Source organism: Thermoascus crustaceus, assembly GCF_041956765.1.
Source record: "Thermoascus crustaceus strain CBS 181.67 unplaced genomic scaffold VTN00scaffold_5, whole genome shotgun sequence".
Classification (NCBI taxonomy): Eukaryota; Fungi; Ascomycota; class Eurotiomycetes; order Eurotiales; family Thermoascaceae; genus Thermoascus; species Thermoascus crustaceus.
Window position 1 is genome coordinate 1,707,911 of NW_027192531.1, and position 14,508 is coordinate 1,722,418.

At 51.7% G+C, this 14,508-nt stretch overlaps 5 protein-coding genes across 5 annotated transcripts; 3 read left to right on the forward strand and 2 right to left on the reverse strand.

Annotated features, from left to right (window-relative positions):
• Positions 1-1,347: 1,347 nt before the first annotated feature.
• Positions 1,348-1,769, reverse strand: VTN00DRAFT_8132 (uncharacterized protein; the record flags this gene model as incomplete). The annotated part of the gene is made up of 2 exons (XM_069434953.1): positions 1,348-1,520; positions 1,586-1,769. 2 exons carry the CDS (start codon positions 1,767-1,769, stop codon positions 1,348-1,350), a joined length of 357 nt encoding a protein of 118 aa, XP_069286398.1.
• Positions 1,770-2,191: 422 nt separating this feature from the next.
• VTN00DRAFT_8133 (uncharacterized protein) lies at positions 2,192-3,219 on the forward strand (the record flags this gene model as incomplete). The annotated part of the gene is made up of 2 exons (XM_069434954.1): positions 2,192-2,319; positions 2,403-3,219. The coding sequence occupies 2 exons, from the start codon at positions 2,192-2,194 to the stop codon at positions 3,217-3,219; spliced, it is 945 nt and encodes a 314-aa protein (XP_069286399.1).
• Positions 3,220-8,299: 5,080 nt separating this feature from the next.
• Positions 8,300-8,539, reverse strand: VTN00DRAFT_8134 (uncharacterized protein; the record flags this gene model as incomplete). Its single annotated transcript, XM_069434955.1, has 1 exon — positions 8,300-8,539. The coding sequence occupies one exon, from the start codon at positions 8,537-8,539 to the stop codon at positions 8,300-8,302; it is 240 nt and encodes a 79-aa protein (XP_069286400.1).
• Positions 8,540-9,258: 719 nt separating this feature from the next.
• VTN00DRAFT_8135 (uncharacterized protein) lies at positions 9,259-11,187 on the forward strand (the record flags this gene model as incomplete). The annotated part of the gene is made up of 2 exons (XM_069434956.1): positions 9,259-10,084; positions 10,139-11,187. The coding sequence occupies 2 exons, from the start codon at positions 9,259-9,261 to the stop codon at positions 11,185-11,187; spliced, it is 1,875 nt and encodes a 624-aa protein (XP_069286401.1).
• An 874-nt stretch (positions 11,188-12,061) lies between these two features.
• Positions 12,062-13,729, forward strand: VTN00DRAFT_8136 (uncharacterized protein; the record flags this gene model as incomplete). The annotated part of the gene is made up of 2 exons (XM_069434957.1): positions 12,062-12,499; positions 12,629-13,729. The coding sequence occupies 2 exons, from the start codon at positions 12,062-12,064 to the stop codon at positions 13,727-13,729; spliced, it is 1,539 nt and encodes a 512-aa protein (XP_069286402.1).
• Positions 13,730-14,508: the final 779 nt, after the last annotated feature.

Genomic DNA, 14,508 nt, shown 5'->3' on the forward strand with positions numbered 1-14,508 from the left:
GAGAGAGAGAGAGAGAGGAATACCGATAACCTTACCAATGGTGCTCGCCACCAGACATATGTAAGGTTTACTTGAATAGACAGGAAAAGAAGGAGGAAGGTCTATTTATTTGACAAGAAAAAGAGAATCTGAAGACTGAAGAACGGGTGGGATTCTCTGTTATCAAAAGGAGAGAGCAGACCTAAAGACTGATAGATAGGTACCTAAGGCATGTAGTGCTGGAGGCGGGCGGGGGGCTCCTTTAGGTAGGCAGGTAGGTGCCTTCCCATCGATCCTGGCATTCATTGTCTGAACTCCATCATCATACTCTTTTTAATCTTTCCATCTACTGGATAGTATAGACACAAGTCGGATGCCTCCCTCAGCTAGCTCCTTTTGATCAGGTGGTGGCTGATGATTCTTTAAATTGGGCAGCTGTATGTGCACTACCACTTCTGACTGCCAACCAAGCAAGCATCGAATTTAGCGAATCGATACGTATCCTGGAGCATTGCTCCTTGACCCCTACAAGCAGATTGCCATAGACATCACCTTGGATTCGGGGACTTACGCTGTCGACATCCTGCGCGGTTAAAGGTAGTCCCGATGGCGTTTGGGTCAGACATGCAGATACTCTGTACCCCGGTCGGAGCTCTTGCAGGATACTACTGATGAAAACGCATTCCCCAGACCCCAGAGTCCAACCTGGCAATGCGTTGGTGGAGCTGCGTGGACTCTAGCACGTGGTGAGACTTCTGATGATGGGTCGACACAAGCTGATGGGTGATGAGATTCTAGGCACTGGGTATAGGGATGCTCGTTGAGGTAGTATCGCGCTATCTATCCATTGAACAAGAAACTCGGGCAAACCCGGCCGGATCGTTTGACAAAAGTCTTAACTTAGATGTTGGAGGCCCGAGCGTGGACGAAGAAAGCTTCATACTGGTCATCATATCGCTCTCGATGTCTAGGCCAGGGTACCTTCACGTTAGGTAACGCTCACCGTTTCTTTGAGTCGTATGCGGAGGTTGCGGACACGGTACATACAGCCGTGAGACTGGGCAGAAACCAGCGACTCAGCAGTGTACACATATCAGGACTAAAGCCTGTTTCTCGGGGATTAAGCGTGAAGCTATTCCCAGCTCTTCCATGCAGGGCCTTCTTGGCACGACCTGGACCGGTCGAGAACGCCAATCTCCCAATCTCCTCAACGCCGTCGACAACCGTCAGAATGCCGTCAGCTCTGGCGCTCCAACAGCCGGACTGTCACAGTAGCAGCAGAGGTGCATGGACGCTGGAGGATAAGGATAAGCCTTCGATAAGATACGGAGCGCGCGGAGCGGAGGATGCAGCGGCGACGCGCCATCCTTACCGCTCTCGATGGGGAAGCACGGGGAAGACCGGGTGCTCCTCCTTTCCCCCGACCAGGGGCCGTGATGTCGTCGCGTCGATGAACAGCGTGAAAAGGTCGACAGGTCCCCGTTTGCGTCGTCTTCTCTTCTTCTTCTTCTTCTTATCTCTCCTGTCATGTCTTCTCCGGTCTGTTGTTCTGTTTCGTGGTTCTGATCCTACGCGCGTTCTCGCGGCGCCATGTATCCCTACTTACTGTTCGCGGCACGATCTTCATCTCCAGACGACGGTGATCGTCGCTGATGGCGTGCTAATCTCACATGACCGCCCCTAGCATTTCCGTCTCTCCCTAAAATTAAGCTCGCGTTGGTCTTTCTTCGTCCGCGATTATCTCCTTTATCTGAGGCAGATAACCTCTGCTGCTTGAATTGAGACGCCATTGTCCCGACCAGCAACCTGTTGAACGCGGCCCTCGAACTATGCGATTCATGGTCTCGCCACGCAACACCACAGACGAGGCAGATGACATATTCGACCCAGACTCATTCCCGCCTCTGATTGACGGGCATGATTGAACCTGCCAGAAGTCAACGGAATAAACTTGCGATATTTAGAGTCCGGTTGACTACGTCATCCTTCGGTCAAAACCACACGACTATCCACGGGTTGTCTCCCAGCAGATTCCATTCGCGTCTCTGCGGAGGGATACATATTTGACCTTATTCGCGGCTTGAAATTCCGGAATATATCATTTCCTCCTGGTGGAGAGACACGGAGCCCAGGACCAGCGCCTGATGGTTTCTAATGGAAACACGCCGCGATATAACAGAGAATTCTAGATACGTTGACAGCCGGACACACGATGTCCACGGCAAGTACAGCTTCGCCATTTCGGATTTCCGTGGAGGAAGAGGAGTTGGCGCGTAATGAAGCCTTTAGGAGTATACGGCAGCGTCTGGAACGCAGTGAGCAGGAGAATGGCGCGTTAAGGTCTGTCACCTAAACCTGTTGTCCCTAAGACTATTTATTTATCTTGATGTCTGTTCGCTCATTGCTGACAAGACTGTCTATAGATTTTGCCAGTTCCATCAGCACTGGTGCTGCGACCAGGAGCAGTCTACATTCCGACTCCATCGCGATATTCTCCACGCTCTGCTCCTGCCTCTATCTCAGTTCCACAGGCAAGCGTCCCAGATTGCATCCCGCACACTCCCGTCCCGGAAGGCGGTAGAACCGGAGCTTGCGTTTCGAGGGGAAGCGCGCAGTGCCTTTTCCTGGCTCCATTGCATTCTGACGGAGGAACAGGACTGGTGCTCAACGGAAGGATGTCCTGCCTGCGTTGTGCTTCACGTCCTACACTCCGAGCCCACGATCCGCATCGTGGCCGTTGCCTGCCTCCTCTCGGATCACCTGCAGGATACAGATCTCGTGGAAGTTAGTCACCGGCTTCCCACCTTTGATTTCTGGATGGGGGCATTAGAGACCGCTGTCCGGGAGGATCCCTTCTGGGGCGACGCGTTCTGGCCCGACATCGAGTACCGAGCCTGCGGACTCGAGGTGGGTATCAAGCAGTTGGTCCTGCAATGCCTCGAGTTGCGAGGCGTCGAAGAGGCAGATGAGAAACACCAAGGCTCTCGGGCTCTATGCACCACCACCACCGGTGCCGTAATCACGCGCTATCCGTACCGTTCTTATCATGGTGCACTTCAAATCTCTAGTCTGACGCGAAGGCAGCTGCGGATGTCCTGGGAGGAGCAGCAGTGGCTGTCAAAGATGATCGTGGCCTGCTGGAGGGCTCTGTGCTGCAGAGTCAAGGTCAAAAAGCTTGAATTTCCCGGTCGTGCCAGACCGATAACGCCGGCTCCTAGGACCCGGTCAATTACGTCTTGATTTCGCGTCCTTCTCAAGGTCCGTATATATGCTCAATATCATCCGCATGTCTGGACGATACCAAAACGGTGCAACCGGCAGCTTTGTGCTTCTAACAAGTGCAATATCATAGGCTGGATGTGCGAATGAATGAGCATCCTAATGGACTTGTCTCATCCGTGATGATGAGAATACTGATCCCACACGTCTTCCGAGAGAAGCCGGAAAAAAAAGGAAAAGGAAAGGTTCCTCACGATTACTCTTTCCAAGTGATATGAAAACACTCCCCCCATTTTCTTCTACTCTACGTGGATAGAATCCCACAGCGCTGCAGGAAAGCAAGCATCCCATAGCATAACGATGGTGAGATGATCGGATGATGTTTGTTTGCATTTACAATTAATGCTCATATTTATTGAATGGATCAAGAAACGGGAGCTTGTGTGCATGGTGTTCTGTTCCTTGCATTGGTCGAGGGTGACTTGGGAGTTTTTTTTTTTTCGTATTACATACATGCATATTGCTTAGGGTACTGTGCATACGTACATACATTAACATTAGCATTAAAGATCGGTTAGGTATAGTATAGATAATGAGGTATGAAAGTTCATAATCATATATATGTATAGTTGTGCAGCAATTGAAGTGTAACAACGCTATCTATATGCTAGATGGATCGAGTTGATGACGTCCACTATTAGTCCCAGAGGTTAGGTTAGGTTAGGTCAGGTAGGTAGTCACATGTCTACCTACCTACCTAACCAATGTACCGAATCAGCAAGGCAAAGCTCGTATTCTTTGTGATCAGTATCAATTAATAATATCGATTATATTCTATTGACATGGGGGAAAGAAGGACATATTCATGCCATACCATCCCATGCAGGGGAGAAAGAAAAGAAATTGGAAAGACAAGGAACATGAAACACTCGCGCTCACGCGAGTAACTACCTAAGTGAAGAACTACCTACCTACCTAATCCAAATGGAGTAAAAGTAGGCGCAGTCCAACATACTACCTTGCTCAGCCTCTCTCTCTACACGCCTTACGTCGCTCGGTCGGTGTACTTTTTTTTTTCCGTTGCGGGGGAGGAGAAGGAGGGGGGCAGGATCTTCTACACCTCGAATCGAAGATATGCAGATACATCGTTCAATAATATGAGGTTAAGTGGGTAGGTAGGGATTTTAGAATGAGGGCGGACGGATGGGCTTTATTTAATTCGTTTAGTTAGCTGTAGTCTTCCTAGGGACCCTGTCTTTCTATTTTTCCTTTCGCTCCGGGATGGGTGCATTGCAGAAAGTGCCGGCCGCAGTAGCAGCGGCGGTTGTGGCGGTAAAAGTTCCGTTCCATCTGTTTTAACAGGCAAATTGAAGCATGGGAAACCCTAGGTTAGTTCTTGCAAGGGGTGAGAGTATTTTTTTTGAGGCCCCCCCCCCCCCTTTTTTTTTTTGTCATGTCTGATTGATGCCTGCCTCATAATTCTTTATAATAATGTATAATGTAATATGGTATAATACGCTAGGCTAGATACCTAGGTAGCCGTTTGGCATGATGCTGAGTCTGATGGCAGGGAATCTAGCTACCTATGTCGGATACCTTTCTTAGTCTTGGTGAATAGAATCGTGATGGATGGCTGATATGATGCTACCTGTAGAAATAGTGCCTTCCATGCGGAAGTCTCAGCACCTAGTAGCAGAAAGAGTCAGGACATGAAAGTCGATGACGAAGTCATGTCGTACCTCATTCATCATCACGATAGTACTGTATCTTGGAATAGTCCCGCGAAGAGAGTCAAACTTCAAGTTTTCTTCTCTCTTTCCTCACTTCCGGACGAACAGAGATAAGTTAGTAGACTGGAAGCAAGGACGATTAGAAAACCTCCGCGCGATTCCGACCAAAAGTAGGTATGATCCTGATACAAGTCAACCGCCGGATCGATCGTCTGGCCTGGGCCTCCTTGGCTCTCGGATTTCCGGTAGTGTCTACAACCCCGGAAGCCGCATCCATGTCCCTGTCGCGACTCACGGAGAAGGCGTGTTTCGGGCCCGTGCAAGAACCATGGATGAGGGTCAGGAATGTGGGGAGAGGAGCAACGCCACCGGCGGGCCAGGAGCGATCGAGACCCGGCGCTTGTTCCACCGCTTCCGCGGGTCGGCCTTATCGAGAGATGCGCGGAAGCTTCCGGTCTGCGGGCTCCGTAGGTGCCATATTATTTATCATATTTATTGGGCAGTACTGTAGTGATACAGTACAGGCATAAATAAACAATGTTGGGATAACAAGCGTCACCGTTTTTGTGTTGCCTTGTCACTTGGGTACTTGCTGATGCAGACAGACATCAGCGGACGCTTGCAGCATGATTCGTGGTATCGTAGACGGTTACTGTGCGGCTGAGAATGATGACATCCTTGAAGTTCGTCTCAAACTGTACGAATCCTCTCGCAGTGCTGCTGCCCCAAGTAGCAGAAAATCTTGTGTCTCTGCATATCATCTGTGTAAATCCATACTTGATATCGCAGGAGGAGCGTCAGAAAAATTAATCGCGCGTTCGAAGGAGGGAGGACCCAAGAAGCTGGATAGACAAATTGGATTGACTCTCCAAAGCTGATATACCGGTGGAGAACATCATCGGATGATGATCGACAACCTTAACTGCGGCACGCACTGTGACACATCTGGCTTCAGATCAGATCTGAAGCTTGGATCGGATTCCGATCGTTTGTGTCTCTCTTCTCGTCGGATGCACGGAATCTCTACCTATTGGTCGCTCCCCCATCGTTAACCTGGATCTGGACTATCTTATCGACCCAGCTTGTTGAACTTCATCGGAGTTCGTCTTAAGAATATGGTCTGATCGGAGCGCTGGGTGACATCGATCTTCAGTAGTCTGTACCTTACCTGACAGGGGTGCATAGACCGCCAGTCTGCACTGTGTAGCTTGATAGGTTACATGTCTTTTGAGCAACATGCCACGAGACGAGGCATGACGGAACGTGGATATTGGAATCTCCCCGATCCGCTTTGTCATCCATCTGGCATGCACAGCCTCGAGAAAATATTGTTCCGAGGAAGATCCAATTGACGCCTGTCATAGGCGCAGCAAAAGCTGATCGGAGTAAGGAACAGATTGTACAGTCCTAAAATCAAACGGTACAGCGACTCGTCTCATCTAACCCTTGCATGATTATACGAGAGCAAAGGTACCAGGAGAGATAGACAATTCACATGGCAACAGCGAAGACCAGGATTCCCCCTGGTCCAAGAGATCATATCCGGTTAGTAGGTCAAGGGTGCATGTTGCTTGAAAACATGGATAATAATTAAGGTGAGAGTCAGCTCGTAAAGCTTTCGGCCACAGGGTACGGTGTTGCGACCGAAGTTGACGTCCACATGTTGCAGGAGTGGACCCTAACTGCAGGCTAACTGTGAGATCCAGAGGCCGACATAGAGCACTACGTATTCACTCTCCTTCAGCACTCACGGCAGTGGGAGCTTTGACTGGACTGCACAATAGGAACATGTGCAGCACATACTTTCGGATTTTGCCAGATGCAGAAAGCTCCCAGTCAATTGGGAGAACAGAAAAACTCTGGGACTCATGGATCTGGCAGGATTCCCCGGACCAATCGATAGAAGACGATTAATAGCGTATTGTCATCACCAAGGTCGTGGTACCTGTGCACCTGCCACTGCCAGGCAGCTGGTAATTTGGTATTGGAAGACTCCGGATCAGCATCGAGTTACGACGTTTTCAGAAGCGTGGGTCTCAGACAAGCACAGGAACCTGAAAGCGGCATCTCGGTCGATCGATCCCAACCGAAATCGTAACCATTCAAGAGAAAAGCTACCGATTGGCGACTGCAAGCCATTAATAAAGTCCGTAGTCAGCAGATTATCTTTTTTCCCCCTGAGATAATGAGATATGCAGCAACGTCCATGACGAGTCTAATGTGACGGAGAATTCGGGTTTCATCGGGAGGAATATTCGGTGCTAAAATGCACGCCGTAGCATCTGCTTATTATTCTTGGGTTTTGCGCCCGCGCTCATTGCTTCTAAGATGGCGCTTAGGACCTCAGATAGAGACTCGGTGTGCGCAAATTCGCATAGGCGACTATCCCAGCGCCATCTCAGAGCAGGCAGTAGGGTGATTATTATTGTCATGCCGGACTGCAGTAGTCGCACGCAGTAATGTACACAGTCAGCAACTCACCGTAATCTCCATCATACTCATCAGCCACCTGAGGAATGCTCAGACGGACCATCCCAGTTCTGGATCGAGAACCACCGCTAAAAGCATGACCGTTTATATGGCCGTCTGGGGTCAATTGGATCTGGATGTGGGCTACTCCGTTCTGAGTAAATAATAATCATAATCAGCAAGAGCAGCCGTGCAGACAAAGGGCTAGCGGTATATCGCTCCACCGGTGGCTGTGCGCCCTCATGCAAGACGCCTATTCGGGACAGTTCCAGGCACGAAAATTGCGCTGCTCTGCGTTCAGTCCGCCAAAGGACCGGGGCTAAGTGGTCCGTATGCCTTTTGCCTATTGTTGACCTTGGCCATGAGGATTCCGGGGTTGGAACTTGGCTTCACCCAGCGCGGTGTGAATCCACCGCCTGTCTGCATTTTCTCGTTGCACCCGACGGTTTAATCACCACGACTAGCAGCGCCTGCCGGGCTTCGAACAGTGGGTGGGATGGGGTGAAGTCGGTAGCCGTCTAGACCTGGGTCGTTGGATCATCGATCCTGTTTGCAGTTGCAACAACGGGAGGCGCGGCTGCGACCGAGGCGCTCACTTACCTTGGTACCCGACAGGTTCGAACGAGAGGGATCCAGGGTTTGCACACGAGTCTTCCACGGCCGGATCTCACCCGTTAATTTACCTTGTGCTCCATTGTCTCAAGCGCGTAGCCGTCGAGGACGAGGCTCAACACCAAGACGCTGGCCCTTTTAATCGACGTTCCAAGAGACAGGCAGGAGCCCTGAGCGCGTGCGAGACAGGCGTGCTGGGAGAGCGCTGGACGATCATCCGAACTCCTCGGGCAGGCGGGTTAGGTAGCCAGTGGAGCTGCAAGCCAAGCACCCACCTCCGTACGCCGTAGTCAGCAGGGTTGGGGCGATGGCCCTTGTAGGATCAGCTCCAGCAGCAGCGACAACGAAAGGCAGGTATCTGCAAACGATGGCGTCTCCGCAGCAGAGTCCAGGCTGGTCGCTGGGGAAGGCTGTTGCAGGACAACGTCGCGACGCTCTGGACCGCCATCACTCAGCCCTGGAGCACGACGGAGAGGACTCGACGCGGAGCAGATCTCGTACCTGAGCCAAGAAGCAAGAGTTTTCGTCATCAGTCCGGAGATGGAGGAGTAGGTAGTTGGGTATCTCTGTAGAACGAGAGCAGACGAGCCGCTGTGCGACGGGGCTGACGCTAGCTGCGAAGGGAGAGCGGTGGCCGGGCCCACGGCGGCGCCCCTGTCATCTTGTCAAGACTCCGGTCTAGACTCTAGAACGTCGTTGGAAGCTGCAGCGCCCGATCCGCCCGCCATGCCCTTATACTCCGGCCGCGCTGCTCTGATCAAGATCTTGATCTTCTGTCTCCTCCCCTGTTCTGTTCGTCGGCGGAGCTACTGCATCTGCTAGGCGTCCCCTCCCGTGTCCCCTCTCTGGTGCAGCTCGTTGCCCCGTCCGTCCTCCCTCTACCTTTTCCTCCTGGCGTCTAGGAGCATCCCTGGTCTGCTCTATTTTTCCCTCAGCCCGCTGCGCTATACCGCTCTGCTGTTAGCCGGTTCATAGTTTGTGGAGGATCTCCAGCTCCTCACAGACTTGCTATCTACCTCGAAGCTGCTACTCTTAGCAACGTCCCTTCCGCCAGACTTTCCCTCGAAATCCTACCCACGTGCTGCTGACCTTCTTGCCGCCTGTCGATCAATTAATTGCGTGAATACTCGCTGCGAACCTCCTGAGGCACCCGTCGAGCTCCGTCTGTGCAGACTCGTTCCCCGACGGATGAGAGAAACTAGCCGGACGAACCCTCTACCGCTCTCGATACAGCTGGGAAACAAACTGGATGAACAATCACGATTGCGATGAACAGCAAGAGCGCGTTCCGGTGGTAGGAGATGAGGATGTGATCATGCGCTCACCGTCGTCTGCGGGATTCGGACCGGAAGCGCGAGCAGAGCCTCGCTCCTCGCGGCAGGGAATCACACCTGCAACAACAGAGAAACGGGAACCGTCGAAGCACAGAGCATATCTGTCTGCTGTCGGGCCTTTACAGAAGTCCAGGACGTTGCAGGCACAGGACGTGGCCAGCCCATCAGCTCCCCAGCTGAGACGTCGGGCATCTCAAGGCTCGCTTCAACCTGAACTGTCGTCCATCTCCCGCTTGTTTCCCAGGGGAAATTTTCCCCTGCAGCTTCCATCGTTTGAGAGCCTTGGTATCGCGACACGGGCACCCAGAGCCCAGTCACGGACCATTTCTGCCACTCCGCAATCTCACATATTCGCATCCACTTCCTTTCCTCGTCGAGTATCTGCCTCAGCCCCCTCGAGGCCGTATAACACGGCGAAAAGCCTTTCCCGGAATGACTATTCCTCTGGCCTACCCCTGACCCCACCAGAGGACGATGAAAACGTGGGCTGGAATCCGAATTCTGGAATTCCACTCTTGGAGGCCAACGCCAATCGAGAACCAAAACCGACGGCCCACATGAACGAAGGCCGGAACAGACAGGACACTTCGAGTCCAGAGGCTCGGGATGATAGTTGCAACCCTTCAGACAAGCAGTCGACTTGTCGCCCCCCGGATAACGATGGTCTTGGTTCTTCCCGAGGCGAACTGCGTGATCAGCGGGGCACAGGTTCTTGGCTGGAGGAGGGAATTGAAGCTGCACGTAAGTTGATAGACATCATCGCACGGATAGATGAGATCTCTGACAGTGAAGTAGTCTCCTCTTTACTCGTCTCCAAGACTCGAGGTGAAGCTGTTAAGATTGTCTCCCAAACTCTCCCGTATCCGCGTGCAGCGGACAAATCGGTAAAATTACCGACACAGAATACCGTATTTTGCTCGGTCGTTCAGAAAATTCAGGAACGTCTCCAACCCGGGCAATCGCCTTATATCAACATCACTCACGCTGTCCCGGAACAATTTAGCCTCTCGAATCTCCCCACCTCGCCGCCAAGCACTCCGGGTCTTCTTTTTCCAGGGGACGATTACTTCAGCTCTACAGTGTTCTCTAGTGCGACTCCGGTGCCGGCGTATCATGATTTCCGGGGGCCTATTCAGTCGGCACATTCCCCGGTCCCAATTGTCCCACCACACAGTGTGCATGTTGCCGTGGTCGAGCGATACTTGCCCCCGTCATCCGCACAAGAGTATAAAGACCTTTTCTCTCCGAACAGACCTTCTGTCCTCGTCGACCGTCTGAAGGAGTTATCACCAAATGGGGGCAGTCTGCTGTTTATATATCCGACAAAGAAAGGGGCTATGTCGTTCAAGACCCAGTATCTCGGGCCCATCCTCGATCCTCTCCTCCGTCAGATGGTCGTGGTTAATGAGTTATCGGCGGATGTGGGTATATTCTTAGGCAAGCTCTCTTCGGTGGCTCAGATGGACGATTTCGAGACGATGAAGACGAATATCGACAAGCTGTGCCAGGCCATCAGCACTCCCTCCTCTCGATTCACTCTTGAGAAGGCTGGAAAAGGCAACGCCCATCTAGATCGCAATCTGTGGACCGAGTGGTATATTCAACAAGAGAGGGCGCGGATGAAAGAAGTGCTCAATGTATATTGGCGGAGTGGCCAACGTCTCCCTGTCAACAAGTCGTTGGCCCCGGCTAACCGTCTCCTTGCTGACAAAGAAGTCACCTCGGCCATGCTACTGGGTGAGATCCTTGAGGGGATCAAGAAACGTCCCTATGGGGAAGATAGCGAACCCAAGGCCGGGATTGAGTTGGGTGTTTTTGTTATTCGACGGACTCAGCGGAAGTGAATCGGATGGGATGGGTATCGGAATGGCTTTTCTTTGTCATGACAAACGATATGCAACCAAAAAAGGAACACGATGGGTATGGGGGGCGTAATGGGCATATGGGCGTATTTATCCGGCGGGGCTGTACGATTCATACATGCTGTAACATTGGTTTAATACCCAAGGACGTTTCTTGTAGCATGCGACGGAGAATTGGATATATAATGGAAATTCCCATGTTATTTTGCATCTGCTCTTTTTTTTTTCAGGAATAGCTACGACCAATTCAAACGCTCTTGCAAGCTCTCTGGGAAAAGCCTAAGTCGTTTTGACCGTTTTTGACGTGAAATCTCTCGCAGCTTTAAGCACACCGTCACCGCCCAGGTAACTGAACGAAATCATGTGCACAATTCAGCGATGTATTTTACATTGTCATCTAACACAACTACCGGCTCTTTGCATGTGACAATAAGTATTGATAGTTCTAAATCGCCTTCACTACTCCGAGTCCTAGGTTTGGAGATAAGTACAGATCAGGCAAGTCGGGGAAACATAACTCCGAGACCATACCTGTTCGGGCAGAACCAGCCATACAGATGCACCTGCAGCCCATCCATCCTCTCTGCTCTACGGCGACCCAGACGGCCAACCCGTGCTTCTCCTCTCCTCGCACCCCAGCGTCATCGGCCACAAGATCTCTCCCTTTTCTCTGCTTTCGCATAGGAAGGGAGTGCTTTTATCTGCCTGCTTTCCCCTATGCTTCACATTATTCAGCCTTCTCCGTGCGTGACAAGGACATCTTAGTACATACTTCTTGAGCGCAAACCATTCTTTATCTACAAGGAAAACCGGCCTCCGTTCCCTCGCGACTTGCTTCCCAGCCAGTGTGCCAGCCATGGCATACTCTCCTGCACCAACTTCGCCCACTTCTGGAGGGGCCGGGCAGGCTCTTCCAGGCGGATTACATTCGAGAGGCCGATCGATGAGCCCTCCTAACAACCCTCCTCTCTCGAAACGGGACAAGCGGCGAACCGCGCTGCAGGAGCGCCTGCAGGATCTCACGGCGTCGTTCAGTCAGAACCGGGACACCCAATTTCGGCAGCAGCTCCATGCGCTGCAGTGCGATATGACCCTCATCAACAATGCTGATCCCTATGGTCCCGGTCCGCTCCCTGACTCCGCGGAGGAGATCGCGCGGTTAATTGAAAATACTGTCGGCGGGGGCAAGTACGCCAAGGAGATGTCGAGTATTGCAGGAATGTGGTATTCTCGCTTCGTCCAGGAAATCAATCAGGTTAAAGAGGATAGAGATGCTGAATTAGCGATGCTGATGGTAAGTCGAACTAATAATAAACCTGGCTTGTGTTTTTTCCCATCCTTTTTTCCCTTTTGCCTCTTCTCCGGTCCTGGCACCCGCGGTTTACTTCGGTCAGTGCGCTAACCTTGTTCCGGCCATTGATAGCATCGGCATCGCGAAAACTTGGATCGATACAAACGCGAATACGCGTTTAGAATACATTTTGCGGAAGAGGAATACAATCACCTGTCGTCGACTCTTCGAGAGCGTTTGGTGCAAGCCATTTCTGGGAAGAAGGCCCGCTTGATGCGGGAAAAGGAACAACTCGACATTGCGGACACCAACGCTCTCCTCCTCCACCCGAATCAATTTAGCATTACGAATCCTGCGAGCCCCGGTGGCATACACAGCAATCGCAAGACCAGACACACGAGGCATCGTGTTGATCTTGAAGAGCTAGGCAATGGCATCATGGAGCACTACAACAACAAGAGAAAGAGGAAAGCTGTGGATGATGACATCGGCTCGCCTGTGCGAGACGGTGGCTCAACACCAGCAGAGCGTGCCAAGGCTCATCTGGCTCAGCAACAACATTCGCACACCTACAACATCCATTCGCTTTTCACCGAGAAGGAGCTCACCACCCACGCGAACAATGCTCACATTGCGACCGTGCACTTTTTCTCTACATCCAAGCGTAACGATCAGGCGTCGGGTGCCGCGACCAACGGCAACAACACTGATGCTGAAGAGACTTCCGGCGCTGGCGACGGCACCGGACAAGAGGACAATGGCACTCCTGCGACCGACATGGTCCGCACCGCCAGCCAAAACTACCACGCGACCCGGTCGACTCGCACACACGGCAATGCTGGCCTGAGCGTACTCGGAGAACTCTCCGACAAACCCGCAACTCGACCCAACCTGCCATACCATATCCTTGCCAACTATCACGGACGACCGAGCGGCAATGCGCCGCCGCTTCCGCCCCTCATGAACGAGGAGATCGACGATGACTGCACCCGCATGGAACGCTTGCAGAGCAAGTCCCCCGGTTGGATTGATAGGGGTCTTATCGAGCAGCTCGTCGAACCGGCTCCTGAGGAGATTGACGGGGTGCCGCAGAATCCTGACCGATTCAGCATGCTGCACCCCGACTTCCCTGTTGAAATGGGCATCCACCTTTATCCACTCAAAGGTGGGAAGAATGGTCACGAGATGTTGTCGACGGGAAACGAACGCAATAAAAGGCAGCGGACGGGTTAAACCGACTGCGAGTAGTGCCTACCCTCTTTGCAGGCGTTTTGCGTACACTTTTGCGCGGGCCTGCCGTGGCGTGGTTTACTGGACTGGGAATGGGAGTAATAGGAAGCACGATACAGGCGTTTTGGCTTGACTGATCATCGACCACTCATGCAAGTTTTCGGTTGAGGATTCGCGTAATTTCTCTATGTACTAGGGTATTTTCTGTGTTATGTCAGTCAATAGGTTGGTTGAAGATACACGGCGTCTCTGAAGTAGAGGCTGCACTGTATTGTACTTGCATTCTGTGCTTATTATTCATCTCATGCGCTGGAGTTAAATACCACAGTCAAAGCTTATGATTTCCTCTGATTTGCTCTCCATGTATACGCATGTACATATCATTTATCAGGACAGACAGCTTGCCAGTTACATGGATACCTAGGTAGGAATATGTTGCAATAGCGGTCGGTCAATCAAGAATCATGCATTCACCACGGGGTTCCCGCCTTCCATTATGCTGTAGAGTTATCTCAGCGGCGGGCATTCATTTCACCTCTATCCGGAGTAAAAAAAAACCAGGGATTGATTACTGATCAATTGATTCGTATCTATTCCGGCTACTCCGCAGTATGTACTGCGTACTGTAGTTCATAACCCTATCGTTGATAGATACTTCTTCCTTTTTACCATTGGCCAGTCTGCCAAAACATTGGAACAATCCGCCCAGACTATGGCATGCTCGATCCCCATGATAAATGGTATCCATGACAGACCGCCTCAAACTCCGAAGGGCAAGTGGG